We start from the raw sequence: 20,468 nt of genomic DNA on the forward strand, positions 1-20,468 counted from the left end.
AAAAGTGGAGTTACACATAAAGAGTTTTCTTTTTGCCCTTCAGTATCCTCTGGAATAAAATGAATTTCAAATGTCTTTCTAATTTATGATGTTGAGTTGAACAAAGGAACCCTCTTTCCTTCAAACAGATATAATGGCAAGATTAATGGTTTGGTGGTTTGGCTTTGTTGGGTTTTTTTTTCCCCCTAGGCTTCTTAGCCTCTTAGTGGGAAAGAAGATTTATTTTCTGCTTGTGCTTGAAGTAATGATTTCTGCCTTGTACATACTCTAGTCAATAAATATTGTACTTTAGCTCTTGAGTTCTTTTTGTGAGGTTTTCCTTATGTTTTCCAAATTACTTTGATTGTGATCATTTTAGAAAGGGTTGAGGAGAAAAGTCCTGCAGAATTGCCTATTAAAAAAGTCCATTAATCAAGATATCAAAATCATTAGCTGAGAATTTGTTAAGAAATCAGTTGTGAACAATTTGTGTTTGCGCATGGGAGTATTCTTCAAAAAAGGAAATCATAACAACTTGCCACAAAAAGAAACAAAAAACACCACAAACAACGTGCTTAAAGTCCAAAATTTTTAATTCAGTCCAAAATTAATGAGGCATATTTTTAATTCTGTTTTAGGAAATGCGTTGCAGGATATTTTATTTAGTCTGTATATTAGGTTAAGAACATTACAGAAACAAAGCAAAGCCCCAGGACCCCAAACTGTGGAAAACTATCTGTTACTAAACAAGTATTCTTTCAGGAATAGTCTTTAAAATCTACCTCTATTTTTTTATTTTTTTTTCTTTTTTCTCCTCTCATAGAGTTTTTGTGCAGCCTTACATCAGGAACTTAAAGAATACTACCGACTTTTGTCTGTTTTACATTCTCAGGTAAGTTAAGTGGTTCTCATTTAACTTTCTTATTTTGCTTTACATTATCTGAATATCCCCTTGGAGGTATGCCTAGAGAAGGATGCACACACAGCAGTTTCTATTGACAGTGGACACAATTCTCTGTAACATACCAATGAGTATTTTTCTCATAGAAATTCACTGTTATCTGATGTTTTACGTAAGCAATTATCATAATATGTCATTTAGAGATAGAGCAGTAGTTCATCTAGCCAGGTTTCTGACAGAGGATGGAATTTCTTATGTTCATAATTTATGGAGCAGAAATCTTTAAAAAAGAAGTCAGCATTCTGAAGACTTGTGGCAGATTATCCCAGAGGTGAGCTTGGTGACTCGTCAGTTTTATTTTAAAAAGTGATGAGAAAAAAAATCTACTTTTTGGAAAGACTCTTTATTTACAAAACAGTACATTTAGTTACTTGAAAACATGTAGAAATTGTGCCTTGGAATTGAGTGCATGCTACATCTTGTATTTCAGAGATCATACAGGCTGCCAGCTTAGTTGTTGTTAGCTGCAGGTCCAGTTAGCAGTTCAGGCATAGTAGTACATAACAAGAATCTCATCGAAGGATTCAATATTGTCTTCAGAGCTTCCCTGAAACATGGTTCTGCCTGAGAGTTGCCCTGAGTGTATTGTGTGCTATTCCATAAGCTTTTCAGGTGGTCTTGCAGACTGTTTTCACATTATTGGCCCATTTAAAAATGAACTTCCATGATGATGTAAGGGTATTATCTCTTCTGTAAAGACAAAGGGCAGGTTTCGCTCTATATCTCTCTCTTATCATTGCCAATTTCCAAACAAACAAAACTAACTAAACAAACAAAGTGTGGACCCAGGAGCATCCAGAAGCTAATAAATGTAACTGGTTTTAAAGCTGAGATTAATGTGGATAACACTAATCTTAAGTTTAACTGATATGTGCTAGATGTGGAAGCATGAAGTGGATTGGTTATTGCATTCAGGAAACAGAGCATCTTTGCTAAGACTTTATCTGCTTGAACTGCTCTAGAAACTTCCTTCTGTATTCCTGGGTTGTGTTTTTATCCTGCTTACCTCAGTGGTACTTGTATGAAATGTACATTTGCATCTCAGGTGCAAATATTTGGCTTTCATTTTCCATGGTGTTGTAAGATTCAAGGTAGTTGCATTGTGACAGTTTTTTTCTTTTATTGTCTTTTTCAGTGGTAGCAATTCCTTAATCTCACTATGTAGTTAACACGTTCTGATGGCTTCTGAATGGCTTCTGGAGGAAAACTGAACAAAATTTATCTCATGTTGAACTAAAATAAGCTGGCTGTGCAGTTATAAAAAGTTTACCTCCTACACCCTTCCTTTCCTTTAGATGTTTTTCTTTACTTTTTTCTGAGCATCCCTTTGGCCAGTGTTTGCTGTCTTTCAGGATCTCTGCCCTCTTTTCCTTTGCTCTTCTTTTGTAACTATCTGTCACCTTGCTTTCTTTAACCTTCTTAGCCTTTATGCACTGTTGTCCCTATTAAACTTCCACGTGTCTCTGTCCTTTCACCTGCATTTGGTTCTCCATTTCTGCTTGTGTGGCTCTTGGGTTTTGGCTCAATGATTTAATGAGAGAACATATAATACTGGGTATTTCAAATGTATTAGTAAAGAGCTAACTTCAGAACAAAAAGTATGAAACATCAGTTCTGCTTCAGATTTGCTGGATTTGTTCCTTGATACGTCTTTCTGTTTCTAATTTGATCAGTTGCAATTGGAAGATGATCAGGGCGTGAATTTGGGACTTGAGAGCAGTTTAACACTTCGCCGGCTTCTAGTCTGGACATATGATCCTAAAATAAGGTTAAAGACCCTTGCAGCACTTGTTGATCACTGTCAAGGTCTGTTTAACGTCAATTTAATATGTCTGGGGAAGTTACGTAACTTTGAGTGGTTGTGCATGTCGAAGGTGGAGATCACTAATATTGCTGCTGTGGTTTTTTGTTGGTTTTTTTTTTAGAAATTTTTAAGTAGCTAATCCAGAGGGTTTTCTCTCTTTTAGTTTAAGCAAAATCCTGGTGAATTATGGTGTTGTTTGGATACACTTAGATGATCTTGTTGTTTTTTGGTTTTTTTAACTAGAACATGCTTGAGAAATCCTTCAAATTTTAAGCACACACTTTTCATGCTGTTTTCAATTTTAGTCATCTTTCAGAGAATGTTACACTGTTAAAAAAACCCCACTAATGCATTGTGAAATGGTTGGCTTAGTCTCTTCACTGTGTATGAGTATTTTGCTATTCCTCTGTAAGTGATGGCATATAGGAGTCATTTGCAACCTGTCGGCAGGTTCATACGAAACAACAAAACTTTACAAACCTGCCAGTAGCGGATGGCTGCAAATGCTGAGAAGTGGTGTTGGAGTCGACCAAAACTTTGGCCAATAACTTACCTATAGGCTGTGCTTTGTTCTGAGGGTACTTCTCTGCTGTCTTTGAAAATAAATGGTGATTGTTGCTCTTTGTAAAGAGCATGTGTCATAGTTTAACCAGAAAAAGCCTACGTCTGTTATACCTCAGTTATCGGAATTGATAACAATTGGGGGGACAGGGGGGTAAAGGGAGAAAGAGGAAGTGGGCTTTACTTTTAAGACATTTATGAAATTTCTTCTACCGAGAAGCCAGAAACATGTGTTTGTGTGTGTGTATGCACACAGAACGTCTAAGAGATAGTCAAGTACAGGAAAGAAGGAAAACATACTAAGGCTCTTTTAACGCTATTCTGGTAGGGGAAGAAAAGAAGCTTGAAGTGAATCTTTGTGTGTGATGATGCCTTGAAATTTGCATTCCTCCAAGCTACCGTAAAGTAGACAGAATATGGTGTCAGAGAACTCTGCTTGATGTTTCAGTGAGATTAATAATTTGTACCTTAAAACCTTGGAAATCCCTGTCAACATTAAAAAATATATTTTTCCTACATTTTAGAATTGCTGTTCAGCAAGCTGTGAATAGCATATGACTAGCTAAAATCAGTGGCTGCTAAATTTTAGTGTGGTGTGTATATTCTTTCCTTCACACATTTCTTTTCCTCTCCCCTATAATCTCACAGGGAGAAAAGGTGGCGAACTAGCCTCAGCAGTTCATGCCTATACTAAAACAGGAGATCCCTACATGAGATCTCTGGTTCAGCACATTCTTGGCCTAGTATCCCATCCTGTACTGAATTTCCTTTATCGCTGGATTTATGATGGAGAGCTGGAGGATACATACCATGAGGTAATGTATGTGATACAATAAATACTTGATCTTGGTTCGTTTGCTTTGTGGGAGTATAATCTGTGGGAAGCCTAGAGGAGAATTTGAAAAGTAGACTGTGATGGAAATGAATGACATATGAGTAAGTAATATATACAGTAACAACATGACTCTCTTCATGGATGCAGTCAGTGTGATATTTGCAGGTTGCAGTGGTGCGGTGTGTTGTCTCAGTGAGTCATATCCTGTGCAAGTTTAGTAGAGGCAGAATGGTGGGCTAACAATAGATGCTTCTGTAGAGAGAGAAAGTCATCTTTCTATCTTTTCTTGCTTAGTGTAAATCCAGTAATGTATGCAGAGTTCTTTGTAAGTGATTAGAATGCAAGCCTTGTATTTGAAATAAAGTTAAGAATATTCTATTCTGACTACATACTGTTATCCTCAGCTTCGTAAATGTCTTCAGTTTGTCAAATTGTGTAGAAGAGGTTCACGGTTCCAGAGTTCCTCTATAAACTCTGTAGAGTTATGTGTTCTGACTTCTGTAGCAGCAAGTTCTAGTAACTGTCCTTTTTCTTCTTTAAACTTTTTTATGGCTTTTTAAGCTCTCACAATTATTTTTCCTCTCTCCAATCAATACAGTCTTGTTAAAAGGACATTTTTTGGATCCAAGAAGCCAAAGGATCGTTTTTAAAAATTAATTGAGCACTTCTGAGATGCATCTGAGTAACTTTATTTGTGTGTGAAATATACTGTCTGACTTCTGAAACTATCTGGGTCAAAACTGAGTACAAATGGTCACCGACAGCTGATCTTTAAGGTCAGCATTAGAGACTTGTGTGAAATGTCTACAAATCTCTATGGCTAGAAGTGTAAAACAGACTTTACTTGTTTTCCTAGCTATTCCTTAGATATGTGAGATGGTGTCTTTTTGGGGTTTTGCATCATTCACTAGCTTTCAACTTTATTTAAAAATTTTCATGTAAGAGTATTCTTAATACTGAAGATCACTGTTGGATGTGGCTACGATTTTCATACCATCAACGAAGTTTTTAAACGAAGACAATTGGCCGTACTTAATGGAAATGGTATTTGGAGACAGTGAAAAAAGTTCTTGTTGGAAAATGGGTATCTTGTTTGGCAGGATGAGGACAGAATCAATGAACATGTCATTTTAACAAAACTAATCATGTATTTTTAGTTTCTTACAAATAAAAGTATTCTCTTCTGTGGAGCTGAGAGACTTGAACATTTGATCACCAGTTCAGTTGCAGGTTTTCTTGGTCTTGGGTTTGTTTTGGTTTTTTTTTCTTCAATTCTGCATCTGTAAAAGTAGGAGGAAATCCAAAGGGACCTGAGTAAAAGCAGAAGTAAAAACCAGAACCAGTAAAATAAAATTATATTATGCTTATATTGTGAGCTTTATCTCCTACTCTAACTGTATAACTAATTGCCAGAAAATGCTGTATGCTTCTGTATTTTATACTGGAAGTTTCACACCTAGTACACTTTATCCTGAGATAGTCAAGGTTTCATAATGTACAGAGGAGATTTCTGCATGCAGAAATTAAATACTAGGGGAGAGAGTTTACATTTTTGTTCTTAATATTTATTTCAATCTACAGTTTTTTGTAGCTTCAGATCCTACAGTTAAAACTGATCGGTTGTGGCATGACAAATACTCTTTAAGGAAATCAATGATCCCTTCCTTTATTACAATGGAGCAGTCAAAAAAGGTATGAATTTGAAAGTTAATCTTCTGACGATTTGTTTGCCCTATGCTGCCATTTCCATTAAAAAAGTAGAGACTAAATTTAACAATAAATAAGAATTCTTAAGAATTTTTTAGAATTGTTTGCTCAGGAAGCCTGTAAGACTGTTTCTCCTTTCCATTCTTTAACAGATAAATTTTGTTTAAGAAGATTTGAAGGGGGTTGGGAAGAAGTTTGTGTTTAAAACCGTTCTGTGTTAGCATAGAAGTTCTGGACTGCTGTGATTGGTATTGTGAAGCTAAGAGCACAGAAAGATGACAAAATACCCTATTTTGGTGATAGTGATTTTGGTGATTCACTTTTTTGTTTGGTGGTTTGTTTGGTTTGCTGGGGTTTTTGTTTTGTTATATACAAATCACTTTTTTTTTTTTTTTAGGTCCTCTTAATAGGAAAATCCATAAACTTCTTGCATCAAGTTTGTCATGATCAAACTCCCTCCACAAAGATGATTGCTGTGGCAAAATCTGCAGAGTCGTCAAAAGATGGTAGAGTATCAGTGTTAGCTTCCTCCCTTTGAACTGAGCTCTCTACGATAGGTGTTTTAGACTGTAAATTGGCATTTTGGATAGTAAGGTGGAAAGGACTAGAAAAGTCCCACCTGCCCTAAAATACAGGTATTTTAATAGATACTTGTATTTTACACATATGTGTAATTTTCTTAATATGATATGTTTGCTGGGTGATTGTTAATGTACTGGAATTTCTGAATGAAAACATTGAGGAACCAGTCTGTCTTCAACTGACTTTTGTTGAAAAAGCTGGGGTGGGAGCAGGGATGTTCTCGAGTGCTACAGTAAGAATTTGATGCTTGTTACTTCTCATCAAATAGACTTTGTTACTTGATTCCATAATAGTACTGAATTAATTCTGTGATACAAAACCAATAAATAATCAATTAGTTGCAAGTAAGAGAATGAGCCTTTTTGTAAATACAGTCTACCACTATGTTCTGTCCAAAGAAAACTGAATATGTAGAAGGTTAGTAAAAGTCTTTTTGAAGATTACTTAAAATTGGGGTTGCCAGCTGTTGAATGTTAAACCAAAACTTAAGAATCAGAATTCCTTTAGGTTCTTTCTTTCTATTTAGAAGAAAATTCAGTTTTAATGAATGAGAATGTATATACCATTTGTGGTTTTTCTTTGATGGTGTATTCTTAGCACTGAAATAAACATTGTTATGATGAAAGATAGCAAATAATAAACATCTAAACCAAGGAGGCTTTATGTGTAAATACTAAGCAAAGAAGGTAAGGCAATGTGTAGGATACTGCTGCATCTGGGAGAAAGTACAACTTGCTTTCTTCTGGTGAAGGTGATATTCTTCTCCTGTAACTGTAACTTCTTTTTATAATTTGTCTAATATACCAAAGAGAGTCTAATTGTTAAGGTGCAGATCATGGGGATAATTTTTCTGATGCTATTTTGCCAAGAGGATAATTATCTAAACATTTGGGATTTTTTAGAACATCCTCCTTTGTACTTCTTAATACCTTGTACAGTATTTTTCCTGTTATTCCTGTACTCAAATATGACTTTATTATACATAACTATGAAGCTTGGTTTTGTGGGATTGTCCCATGTCTGTCTGCTCCCCTCCCCTGATTAACCTTGGGTTAGTTTTTATATTAACTCTTCACAGCATGGATTTTTAGCATGAGTGCCTCCGTGAAAAATGTTCTAATAACAAAATCCCATTCATATCTGCAAGAGTGTTTCATCTAATAATGTGATTTTTGTACCATGTACAGTGCTTGCCTAGTCAAAGATGAACTTGAAGTGCAGAGAAGGGTCAGGATTAAGTGGATAAGGGCTCTAAATGCATTTGAACCATCATCTTGCCTGCCATTCCTGAAAAAGGCAAAAACATTCTTTCACTACACTACTTCCAACACTTTACATAGAGCTTATGGCCATGCTTTTTCGATTTTGGGGTTTGTTTTTTGTTTAATTTTGCACTTGTTTCTCTCCTTTGATTGAATGGAAGATCTGCACAAATACAGGTTCCCTGTTATGTAGAGGCCGAGAACTTCAAAGCAAGTATGCCATCTTAAGTGCTGAGAATACCTGTTTCAGACAGAAGTGTAGTTTTAGAAATAGATGTTATCAACTATATCTGCAGTGTGCTGAAGGCAGGCTGAGCTTATGGTCTGCAGCCTAAATACCTCACAGTATTGCACTGCCTTAATTCTGCACAAAACTGCGCTTGTCTTCAGGGCATTTTACCCATTCAATCCAGAAAGAACATTCTGTGTCAGTGATGTTGGAAATACATACTGTCATCCTTGTTTGTGCCATCTGACAATATCCTGAGAGTCCATTCTGATAATTATACTGAGGTGATGAAAGCTAGGATGCCAACCTGAATACTTTTTCTCATTTTAAATCGGAATGTTTTATTGGTTTGGCTGTATTTTTTATTTCTTTAATTTATTTGCCTTGGAACTTTAACTTTCATGTTTTCTCAGTTTCTTTTTGAACTTCACAGGGTACTGAATGAGAGTTAGGAAAACTCAGGGAATGTCATTGAACCAGCCATTGTGAGGTTTCCTCATTAAAGAGTGACCTCTTTATTAGAGCCACTGTTTATTTATTCAATTTAAAGGCACTTTATTAATTGACACTGAATCTTGTCAGAACAACATGAAACTTGGTTTTAATTTTTTCTTAAAAAAAAAAAGTCAGTTGAAACTAATCCTGGAGCAGGGCAGTGCAGTGACTTATACTAATTTGGTACATGGATCTTCATTTTTCATCTGTAGAGCAATAGTTGTTTAATTAAAAATCGTTGAAAGTGGGGGTATATCCTTTAATGCTGAGGAAGGTTTGAGTCTTAATAGTTGGTAGTCCAGTATTTAGAGTTTTGCTCCATGTTGCCTGAAGAGGTCACACTTCCTGCTATCTTGTAACAGTCTTATTGCAGTTCCTTTCTTGATAAGCTTGTAGTCGTAGAAAAGAGTGAAATACACTTCCAACTAAAGGGCAGTGTCCTACTTTCTACCCCTAAATTGCCATGTATTAAACGTGAAGAAAACATCAGGTTGACGGCTGTCCCCAAGATAATACAAGCGTATTCCCTCCTTTTTCATTCTGGCTTGTACTTGGGAACTGTTTTCTGTTAAATGTTCTGACTGATTTTTTGGTTCCTGCACACACACATGCTTAGAAGTGACTTTTGATTAGATTCCACCACAGTAAAGCTTTTCCCTATGAGTTTTTAGAGCTCCTTCAAATTATTTGATTCTGCAAATTGCAGTATTTCAGCAAGCTTAAAAAAAAATAAATCGCTTTCTGTGTAGAAGTGATGAAATAACATGAGCTCTTATTGGAAGGTACAAACTGGGCAGAGAATAAAAGTAATAATGTTGACTTATGGGCTGCTTTAGACTTGCTTTTGCTTTGGCTGTGTGTCCTGGTTTTGTATAATACAGTGGATCAGAATAAATAACAATTTATCTGCTCATATGTTTTAATTCCAAAGCTTGCTTGCCTCCATTTTAGAAAAATACTAATTTTTAATTTTTTATTTTTATTTTTTTTTTTTTAGCTGCTGATTTGTTCACAGATCTGGAAAATGCATTTCAAGAGAAAATTGATGCAGCTTATTTTGAGACCAGCAAATACCTGCTGGATGTTCTCAATAAGAAGTACAATTTACTGGAACACATGCAAGCCATGAGGCGATACTTACTACTTGGTCAAGGAGACTTTATCAGGCATTTAATGGACTTACTCAAGTAAGAGAGTAGGAGGGATAATTATGTTGAATTTCTGATGCTTGCAAATGTGCATGATCAGCACAGAAACTGTTTTGCTTTTGGAAGACGACCCTTTAAGTATCTTATTACTCAAAGGTTTAATTGAACAACTTTTATATTCTATTTTGCATTTAATTTCTTTGACCCTGAGGCTTAAACTTTGTTCTTCCTTTTTGATAGGAAGTATATATGGTACCATTTCACATTGTCATGAAAAGTTGGACTAATACAGATACTTTGCACTGACCCTGTGACAGTGTCACGGATGTTAGCACTTCTCTCACTCCTGTCAGCAAGTTTAAGCAGTAAAGTTCTGTTGCTCTTGATGGCACTAGTTAACACTGCTGTGAATGTTAGGCTTTTGTATATTGGAGGTGTTTGGTCCAGAACACTGTATCAACACCCTCAGTGCATTTTTAAAAACTCAGTTCATGCCTCACCAACCTGTTTTAAGCAGTCAGGTGCACCCACAACTATCAGTTTCAGTTTTTGAAGTGTATTTGCAAGCTCACTGCTTTTACATGATGGTGCTATTGATGACACTTAGTCTATCAAAAATGTCCTTTATAAAGCTTTTGTTTGGTCTAGAAGGCTTTGTAATAGAGCTTCCATTAACTTGTTTGTAAATCAAAATCAACATTGTCTGGTGATGATTTGTACATGACTATGCTTTTTAAAGTGAAAATTACTGTGAAGGAGAATAAGATTGGGTTGTGGAGTCAGTATTGCATTTGAGGTAGTAGCAATGAGGGACTTTCCAGTACTGGTCATAGGGGAGAGTAGTTAGTAGTGCAGGGTACTTGAATGGTGCAACTCTTTAGAAAGTTTAAGTACATAGAGAGTGTGGGTTTGTGTGATTCTGCCAACACTTCTAAGACTGTGAGACAGCTATCAGCAAGTCTCTCAAAACTGAAATTAAATTATTGATTTGATGTATTAATGATGCAATCTGCTTCATTTTAGATATGAATTCAACTCAAATTACAGAGTGGTTATGCTAGCAATCCTGGTAATTTCAGATTATTGGCATTAAATGAGGATAAAGTTACTCCTCATGCTGATGTGCAGATGTATAGCTGCATATTAATAGACATATTCTGCTCAAGTATTTTGCTCATTGGTGTTTTTTTGTGGTTAAGACAAAGAGTAATATGAGAGGTTTTAAAGTCTATCAGAAAAGTGTTTTACTGTGTGCTGCAGTTATTACCAAACTGCTGCTGCAGAATATCTCAGTAATGTGCCATGACTGTTTGTTTCATAACCACCAGGCCAGAGCTTGCACGACCAGCTACAACCTTATATCAGCATAATCTCACTGGAATCCTTGAAACAGCGGTGAGGGCAACTAATGCCCAGTTCGATAATCCTGAAATTCTCAAACGATTGGATGTTCGACTTCTGGAGGTCTGTTTCATGATGGTGACTCTGACCTGGCCTCTGTGTGTGTATACATGCAGAAATCTATGTGAAAATTTTCATATGTGTATAGAGTAAATACATTTCCCCCCACCTCTTTCCACTGAAGTCTACTTTGAATAATGTAAACCTAATCTAGTAAGTCTTCTCTTCTTTTCCCGTTTCCTGCCTATTGTCTATTTGTATTTCAAGCTGTGAGTTTACAGTTATTTCATTTACAATACAAAGTTAAGCATTTGGGGTCTAATAATAAAGGGTGCTGGTGGCCTGGTTTGAACCTCCTACTGCTGTTGAATTTACAAGAATCTGGGGGGTGGTCTCTCTGTCACCAGCAGTTTACAAAGAGTGAAGCAATCAAAGTGCGTTTCATGGAGACCTCTGGTGAGTTCACTGGTGGACTGTGGTATCTGATATGTCTATACCTTAGATTGAGTCTTGCCTAAGAAATTATCCTTCCCTTTATTTTCTTTTCTGGCTCCAATGGAAAAACATTGACATTACCAACATCAGCATTTGGGTGAGATGAATCCCACCCTTGTGTCAAACTTTGATTCATTTTTGCTCAATCTACAAGGATCTGCATCTCGGATTGATATGGATCCTTGTTTCTTTGTAGGTTGTGGAGAATAGAATACTAAGCAAGAGTTGGTCTTCAGCACTAGTGTGCTCTGACTATACACTAAAATAGCATATCTTTTTAATACAGGTGTCTCCTGGCGACACTGGATGGGATGTCTTCAGCTTGGACTATCATGTTGATGGGCCAATAGCAACGGTAATGTCACATACTGCTGTCTGTGAACATCTCGGATAATGAATTGAATTGCTAATTTTTAATTTTCTTTTTTGATTGAAATAACCTTTTATTTTGGAGTGTGAGATCAGAGAGACTTTTTTTTCATCTAGGATGCACCCACTGTATAAACAGTTGAGCTAAAATCTCAATTCTTATAAATTAACCAGGAGTGCTGAAAAGCTACATTTAAAACAATAATTACTGAAAATCAGTAATTCATTTGATCCAGCAGAGATTTTAGCAAGTACTTAATAAATGGAGTGCTCCTTTTCTCCCATCATTACTAGTTTGTAGCTACTAATTTGAGATAATTTGCAAGGAACTGAAGAATGTATTTGAGGAGAACCTATTTGTACCATCTAAATTAAATTTGATAGGTAGTGTTCATTAGAACTGCTGATAAAATAGCTGCACTATTGATCAGAATGCATTTAGTGTCTGTAAAGAACTTCTATTTTTTTTTTTTTTAAACAGGATATCAAAATGTGAGTCTGACCAGCACAAGGAATTTTCATATGTAGTTCGGAAAGAGCACAATGTTTAGGCTTTGTCGTGTTCACCCCATCTTACACTTCCTGCAGTGCCCTGTGCCTGCTTGAATGTTAGGTAACTCAGTTCAGCCCATGAGGTGGGATCTTTCCAAAAGCTCTGGGTTATCCAGGGTTTTTGTTTTGTCAATATTTATCAATAGACTGCAAGATACGATGGACTGTGAAGAGGGTCTTGGTCCTTCAGAACATACAGTAAGTCTGTTAAATTTGTACTGATACATTTATTTTTTTTTTTTTTTTTAATTTGTAGGTATTTACACGTGAGTGCATGAGCCACTATCTAAGAGTATTTAATTTCCTTTGGAGAGCAAAACGAATGGAGTATATTCTTACTGATATATGGAAAGGGCACATGTGCAATGCAAAGCTTCTGAAAAGTATACCAGGTGAGAGAGGTCCAAACGGATGATACTTTTAAACTGGATTTAGATGACTGCATCTTATTTTAAACTGTTAAGAGGGGGGACAAATTAATTTTATGTTTTATTGCTCCTCTTGACTGACAGTTTAATGACAGATGATGATGAAGACAAAATAACGTTATTGTAAATGGAAGTTTCCTGTTTGTTTTACTTAGTCCTTGGTTGTGACTTTTTGTAGCAGTGAGCAGATGAAACATCCCATTCTGGAAGAATATCGTTACTTTTCCATCCTCTTTACTCATCTTCCTTGTTAACTTCCTATCTGTAACTTGTGTCTCCCCCTTTCTTGTGCTAGAAGTAATGTCTCACACGTGCACACTTCTGAGTTTACTAGTTTTACCTTCACTCATTCCCTGTGCTTTTATTTAGCATAGAACAGAGAAGGCTAAGAAGAGAAACGTGTTTGAGTTAGAAGAGCTCTTAATTATAGTGGCTCTAGTGTATGTCTAATGGACTGGGACTTTTTGATCCTATTTCTCAGCTGAGAATATAGTCATATTTGCGAACATCTGTACTGGCTCACTCTTGACTTTTTTTACCTACCTACATTTCTCTCAGTAAAAAAAATAACTACTGAAGGTTACGCTTCTTTGTGGCATAGTCATATTTACAAAGATATATTTATGTTTTTATAATAACTGTTTGGCGGGTGGGAGTGGACACCTTGGTCTCAGAAGTTCCCTGGGAAATAAGCTTTTGCAAAGTCTGCTCTAGTGCACAAGGCTGATCTCTGGAACTGTCATGATGACTAGGTTTCCTTTCTGCTTCTGTGAGATAGGATTTAGTTCACTGTCATTTCCCTGCCCCAACTAAGTGCTTGTTTGACTTGAAACCAATGGCCTATTGCATTCTTGCTTTCTGTTCCCTTTGAGACTAGGATGCACGTAGCAGATTTTATTCTCATCACCTAAGGGTCTTCAGGCTGGACTTGTCTCCCATTGCTAGGGTTTTATTTGTTCCTTTGTTCTCAGGAGGAAGTTTGCCTTTTCTCCCACAGCCTCTTGGGAGGCCTTTCTTATGCTTTGCCACAGAGCAGTGTTCTGTAGGATAAAGCTCAGTTGCTTGTCACCTTTAGGTTTGGCTATGTTTAAAGTAACGCAGAAATTCAAAATGCTGGCCAAGCTGTTACAGCTGTTGTTAGCGGAAGGAGCTGAGTGTTGTATTTCTTGGTTTGTGCTTTTGTCAAAGGAGAGTGTTTACAAAGATCTGTACTGCCTTCTGCCTGGAGGGATGGGAGCCGTTTTCACTCACTGCATGTCTAAGTTGGAAGCTGTGAGTAGAATTTCATCTGAAATAGATGGAGCCCGGCACCAGTTTTTTAAAGAAGTAGTAGAACTTGCTTTTATTTTCTCTCTCTCCCTCTAAAACAGTACCTGCTATTCCAGTTACAAAACACCAAATGGAAGACAGTAACTGTTAGGGGGAAGCAGCTGCAGGGTCTTTTGTTTTTCAGCCACAAAGAGGGAGCATTGACTTTCAAGGATAGCTTTATTCACAATTTCCAAAAAGTCTTAACAGCCAGGGATTTTAATGCTTTAAAAGAGTACTTCTAGACAGCAGTGCCAAGCTCGCCCTCTTCCTCTCAGTAATTGGAAGAAACACAGATGTATCCAGCTTACCAATGCTGAAGTATTTCTGTTGTTAAGCCAACCCTGTGGAGATTGTTTTTACTGATCCTTTTTAAAGTAGATGCAACATAATGTGTTAGGGATAGTTTTCCTGCAAAGGCATAAGAAATGAAGAACAGAGTATCTTGTAATACCTTTCGGATCATTAGATGGTCCTGTAATGTCCCAAGATAGGCAAATGTAGAATTCTTTTTGTAGTAGTGTCATATCTTGTCTGCAATGGCAAATTACTTTGGCAGGTTTTTAGAAATTATGTCCTCTGTCTGGATATCTGCCTGATTCCAGAAGGATGAGTATCATTATTCCAGAGAATTTCTGAAGTTGATAGTAATCTTGATACTACCCTTCCACAACAGAGGTCCCCTCTCTTACAGGTGAGCAGCTGAGGCCATTGGTGATTTGCATATTGGTCTGTGTCGTGGATTAGGGAATTGAACCTGGACCACATGAGCCACAAATTCCCTACTGCTGTCACAGCCACCCTCTCTTTTGGTCTCAGTGTAGCTAAGTAATGCAAAAATACACTCTCTGTGTTTTAAAGGCTGATGGTAAGAGGCGTGAGAGGCCCCAGAAGCAGCTGCAAATCCGTGGCCTCAGATTTTCAACCAAAAGAACACATGGGACATTAACTGTATTTTGGTCTCTTGAGATTGAGAGGGTCTTTTACGCTTGTGATACTCAGCAAGTTTTCAGCACTGTCTGGGCACATGGTATCATCTTTGGCTCACATTTTCTAGGTGTAAATTGTGCAATGTTCTTTGCTTATCTGTGTGCCAGACAGTGTTGCTTCTACCATCCAAGATTAGTGGCTGTTTTATGAAGTATTCTGTTTGGTAGAAGAAGCTGGTTTGATGGCTCTGCCTGTCCTTGCAGTCTTTAACATGCCATCTCTTTGAATTTTTTACAGAGCTTTCTGGGGTGCTGCATCAGTGTCACGTTCTGGCATCAGAAATGGTCCATTTCATTCATCAAATGCAGTATTACATTACATTTGAGGTATACTCTATCCACCTAATTAGTTGCTTAAAAATGAAGTACTTTTAATATTCTGTATGTGTTGCGTGTCTTAAATTTCAAAGAGCTTGTCATCTAGCAAATCAAAACAGCCCAATTCTGAATCATTGCTCCAGGTGCTTGAATGTTCATGGGATGAACTCTGGAACAAGGTCCAACAAGCACAGGACTTGGATCACATCATTGCAGCTCATGAAGTTTTTCTAGACACAATCATAGCTCGGTGCTTGCTGGATAGTGATTCCAGGGTAAGTCTTCTCCTTTGCATTAGGCTGTAGCTTTGTGATCTCGGCTAACACGTTAGGAAACACCTTCTCTTATGTTGTAGGAGCAAGGGGAAAAACAAATTTTCTTCCTCTAAGACCTTATTATGGTAGGCTTTGTACATAATCCCCAGAACAGGTGCTGATCATAAAACTTGTTGCAATGTGGGCCAGTTGCTTTTGGTCCTAAGCTGTGTGATCATGCAACAACTGACTTAGGGCTTTGTAAACTGTCTAGCTGTGTGTAAAAAGATTTAATTTACTCATGTTCTGAAGAATGGTAGTAACTTAAAACTCTTTTTTCTGTACAACTGTTTCATTGTTTTGTTGCTCAACTGTCTCACAGGTACTTCTCAACCAGCTCCGAGCTGTTTTTGATCAGATCATTGAGCTCCAGAATGCCCAAGATGCAATGTACAGAGCTGCTTTGGAGGAGTTGCAGCTGAGGTTGCAATTTGAAGAGAGGAAAAAACAGCGTGAGCTTGAGGTACAGTAAGAATATTACTAAAACTTGAAAATTAATTGAGGTAGGTATACATGTCTTTGGATATACAGAAGATTTTAGGTATCATGTAGAAGTACAGCAAAAATGAAAATGTAGTTGGGACAAATGCAAAAGTCATCAGCAGTAGCTAGTGATTTCAAACAAAACTGCTGAATGGTGTTTTTCATTTCTCTCTTGCCCAAAACCTCTAGGTCAGTAGATTCTCTAGGGGGCTTTGGAGGATGAGAAATCTAGGGCTCTTTTAGGAGAAGGAAATAGAAGAGGCTTTAATACTCTGAACCCTTTTGCAGAAAATGCCATAGCTTCATGCCTACCTTCCTACTGTCAGCCTGTGGGACATGCAGTGCTGCTGTGAGACTCTCCTGCTTGCTAACCTCAGATTCCTTTTGTGTGCTGTACCAACCACTGAGGGGGCTGATAGTTTCTATTTTAGAGGCTCCATGTTTGGCTTCCTATGGCAGTGGATGGTTTGAATAAACATGGTGGTTCAGTTGGGTAGAAAGTGGCCCAATTAGCAATTTTTGTTATGTGACACTTGACCTCTTAACTTATTTATTCTCTGTGTAGGGACAGTGGGGTGTAACTGCATCAGAAGATGAAGAAGAGAGCAGGAGGATGAAAGAATTTCAAGACTCAATACCCAAAATGTGCTCACAGCTGCGAATACTCACTCACTTTTACCAGGTGCCCCTTAGATATTTTTTTAATATGGATGCTGAGCTTTGATATATAGAAATCAAATATTGAGTAGGTGCGGTTTCTGTATTCGTGTGTGCAGCTTGTTGGTCTTGGTTCTTAATTTTCTTCTTCTTTACTTGGAAGCCTGTATTTACTGTTCCTCAGTAGACAGTAGGTTTTGCGACCATGTATGTTCCCCTGACAAAGGGGAATAGTCTCTTCATGTAACTCTCCTCCTTCAGCAGTAGAAGTAATCGCCATCTTCTGGTGTAATCTGAAAAAAAAAAGAATCATCCTTCTGCATTCCATTTTTTTTCCTCAACATCTTTGCAAGTCACTGCTATTAAAGACTGCAGAAAGGGTCCTTATTAAGGGCTTAACACTTGATTTTAAGTGCACTGAAATGTGTAAACTGTTTGGGCGAACATGCACAGGCTCTTCTTCAATGGTAATTATTCTGTCTTTTACTTAATGTGCTATATCTAATTCTGAAGCTCCTGTTCACCAGAAAAATCAGCTGTTAGATTTCAGGAAAGTGTTACAGAAAGCGATCAAAGGGAACAACACAGTGTTGTGGGCTACAGCAGCTTTTTAGGATTAGAACCCAGGTCAACTGAAAACCTATCCCAACTCATCTCTTGACTTTGACACATGAGGTGCTCTTAATGCACTGTAATGTACCTTTTAATTTCCCTTATTTATCACCTTTGGCATGCCTGAAGTTAGGATTTTTTTAATAATGTTGATACTGAACTTGGCTTAATGCTGTAGAACCTGCTTTCTTTCTTGATGTTGGTATTTCATTTATGTTTCTGTTCTTAATTTCTATAAATACACATTTAGACAAATATTAAACACATAAGCATGCATTGTTTCCCTAAGTTAATGAGTGAGGTTGCAGTGAGTTTGTTGGGTTGTTACCCATGTTTTCTTTTTATCTTGTAAGAGTATGATTGGTTCTTTACACCATTTATAGTTGTGATTTAGCATGTGCAGGGCATTTCCCTTTTCTCCAGTGATTTGCATCAGATCCTTTTCTGTATTGCCTATAGTTTGTCACGCTATAGCTACTCTGGATGAAGTGCTGCTTTGTTAAAAGAGTTCAGTTCATATGGAAGTTTGAAGGAAAACAGAATATTATGCCCAGATTATAAAGTACTGGTGGTTTTTGTTAAAAAATGTAGAGATACCGAGCATTGATGCAAGGACTTCAAATCTGGGAGGAATTTGCTCCTGGGTCCAAATATTGTAGTCTCCCTCCCAGAGGAATACGGAGCCAAATTAAGTGCAGGTTGTAGTTTTTGTACTCTACAGGATTGTCACAAATTGCCAATATAGCTTTTGCCTGCTTGGACTGTATTCTTGCTGGACCCTACTTTTTGCATTTTTCATGCATTTTCCATGCATTTTCCATGAAGGGCTTCCCTGGCCAGCCTTGGTCATCTTTGTAAGTAATGGGGTGCTCTACTTATGGGTATGTCCTTGTTAGTATTTAGTGGAGATCAGGAAGGAGCTCTTCAGGTGAATCTTCCCATGCTCCCAAAGTCCTCTTCTTTCCTGCATGCTGTGGAACTTCTGCAGCTCCTTCCCTAGAGCCGAATGGGAAGATGGGCTCCAGAAGCATACCTTCCAAATGCTGAGTGCAAGTTTCACTCAAGAACTGCTCCAAATGCATAGAGTCTAGTTATTGGGTCTGTAGCACTGACTGCCCTAATTGGCAGATGCTCTGCTGTGCTGGGGTGCTACTTGCTGCTGTCTAACCTACATCAAATATGAATTTGTAAAGTGAACAGTGGTTTAATGCTGATCTGGCCTGCATTGTACATACGACATGCACATTAGGTGAGGTCTCCTGTTGGCGTTGGTCAGGTCTTGAATGGTGGGGTGGGGCTGTGGTGGGGCTGCCCTGGGAGGGCTGGGGCACCAGTATGGTGCAGCGCCCCTGCAGGCACCTTCAGGGAGATGGAGGGTGCCAGCAGGGCACAGCGAGGGTGGTTTGAAAGGCAGGGCTGTTTGCACTGGAGACTCTGATGTGCGTGGCAGACATTTGAAGATAGTGAAGCTCTGTGATTTTGCAGAAAGAATGAATCCATGATAACTGGTTTGCTAACAATTGGATATAAACGCTCGTGCTTGCCCTTTCCGGATTTCCTGCTCATTGTCAGGCCTGGGCAGCACCTGGCATCCCTGTGCAAAACACACCAGTGATGTCTCTTTGTTTTTATTTTATCCTTCAGGGAATTGTCCAACAGTTCTTGGTCCTGCTGACAACCAGTTCTGATGAAAGCCTTCGGTTTCTCAGCTTTAGATTGGACTTCAATGAACATTATAAAGCCAGAGAGCCAAGGCTTCGCGTGTCGTTGGGCACTAGAGGCAGACGAAGCTCCCATATGTGAAACAACTGCGAAGGACTGCACCTCGGTATCCGAAGGATGTTGAACCTCTTGTTGGACAAGGCAATCAGTGTTGACATAGTACCACCAAATCGTGCGTGATCGGTGTCTACCATTTCTGGAGTCAACATGTTTTTTGGTCGTGTGATTGTGTGACACTGTATAGCAGAAAGCAAAAAAAAGTAGGGTTTTTCTACACAGACATTTCTAGAATTACCAGACTAAATGGGCTGATTGAACCTCTTCCAACCAACTTCTTAAACCATCCTTTTAAAAAGTTGCCAATTTAATTTGAAGCTTTCTGAGTTCTCTCCACTTATATCTCTGTCAAGGAAATCACATCTTTTGTTTATAGAAAGCACCCTTTCCTTTTTTAACAAGAAAATAAGAGGGTTATTTTTTCTATATGTGCTTGTTCTATTTGAAGAGAGCTTTTGTTAAAGCCAACAGATGAGGACCCAGACCTGACGTCCCTGTTAAGAAGCTATACAGCATTTCATTATGCTGATTTTTTTTCAGTGTTGTGATGTGTTTGACTGTGTGAGAAACTTTGTATCAGGAGACATAAACTTCTATTTAATTTTTTGTTGTTTTCAAAGTTAACAAACTGAAATGAAAAAATTTAGTAGGGAAATTCTATGGGTACTGTACAGAAGAAAACTATAGAAGCAGAGCAAGAGTGTTATTTGTTGCACATAAGATCTAAAAAGTGAAGTTAAAGCCTCAGTACTGTTAAAAGAAGGTGTTGGTTAAGATTGAATTGAATGAAATAATTGATGTTCAGAATAGGATGTGTAGAAAGAAACTGACTTGGCTGATGTTGACCTCATTCTTTTCCCTTGCCTATTTTTTCATTGTAAATATTTATATATTGCTGTCCAGATGTTGGGGAGAGGGGGATTCTTCTTTTTCAAAGTTGTCATTATACCAGGTCATTTATTATGTTCCACAAGTGCAAGCTTAGAAAAATAAAAACACGATTATCTTTCAAAGAAGTATTTTACTTTTTGTAACTGAAAGATTATGACTTTTTCCACAGGGTAAGAAAGGAGAAGCTTCTGGTTAGGAGTGTATTGTTTTACAAATCCCTACCCATGATAGGATTTTTGTATGAATCTTATGTATACATAGAGTTGTATGGAATTCACTGAATAACCGGTACCCTCAGATCAACCATGT

The 20,468-nt window shown here is 37.7% G+C and overlaps 1 protein-coding gene across 1 annotated transcript in view; it reads left to right on the forward strand.

The window, feature by feature from the left end:
• The window catches only part of TUBGCP3 (tubulin, gamma complex associated protein 3), a gene marked incomplete at its 5' end in the record, with an annotated part of 33,078 nt that extends 13,490 nt beyond the window's left edge, over positions 1-19,588 (forward strand). Inside the window, 14 exons of the mRNA XM_010010941.1 lie at positions 803-871; positions 2,614-2,746; positions 3,954-4,120; positions 5,722-5,832; positions 6,245-6,353; positions 9,413-9,602; positions 10,892-11,027; positions 11,746-11,814; positions 12,637-12,772; positions 15,344-15,432; positions 15,567-15,698; positions 16,060-16,200; positions 16,786-16,902; positions 19,134-19,588. Coding sequence (XP_010009243.1) covers positions 803-871; positions 2,614-2,746; positions 3,954-4,120; positions 5,722-5,832; positions 6,245-6,353; positions 9,413-9,602; positions 10,892-11,027; positions 11,746-11,814; positions 12,637-12,772; positions 15,344-15,432; positions 15,567-15,698; positions 16,060-16,200; positions 16,786-16,902; positions 19,134-19,292 — 1,758 coding nt within the window. The remainder of the gene's footprint in view (positions 1-802; positions 872-2,613; positions 2,747-3,953; positions 4,121-5,721; positions 5,833-6,244; positions 6,354-9,412; positions 9,603-10,891; positions 11,028-11,745; positions 11,815-12,636; positions 12,773-15,343; positions 15,433-15,566; positions 15,699-16,059; positions 16,201-16,785; positions 16,903-19,133) is intronic.
• Between the last annotated feature and the right edge of the window lie 880 nt (positions 19,589-20,468).

Source organism: Nestor notabilis, unplaced genomic scaffold, assembly GCF_000696875.1.
Source record: "Nestor notabilis isolate BGI_N333 unplaced genomic scaffold, ASM69687v1 scaffold27643, whole genome shotgun sequence".
Lineage (NCBI taxonomy): Eukaryota > Metazoa > Chordata > Aves > Psittaciformes > Psittacidae > Nestor > Nestor notabilis.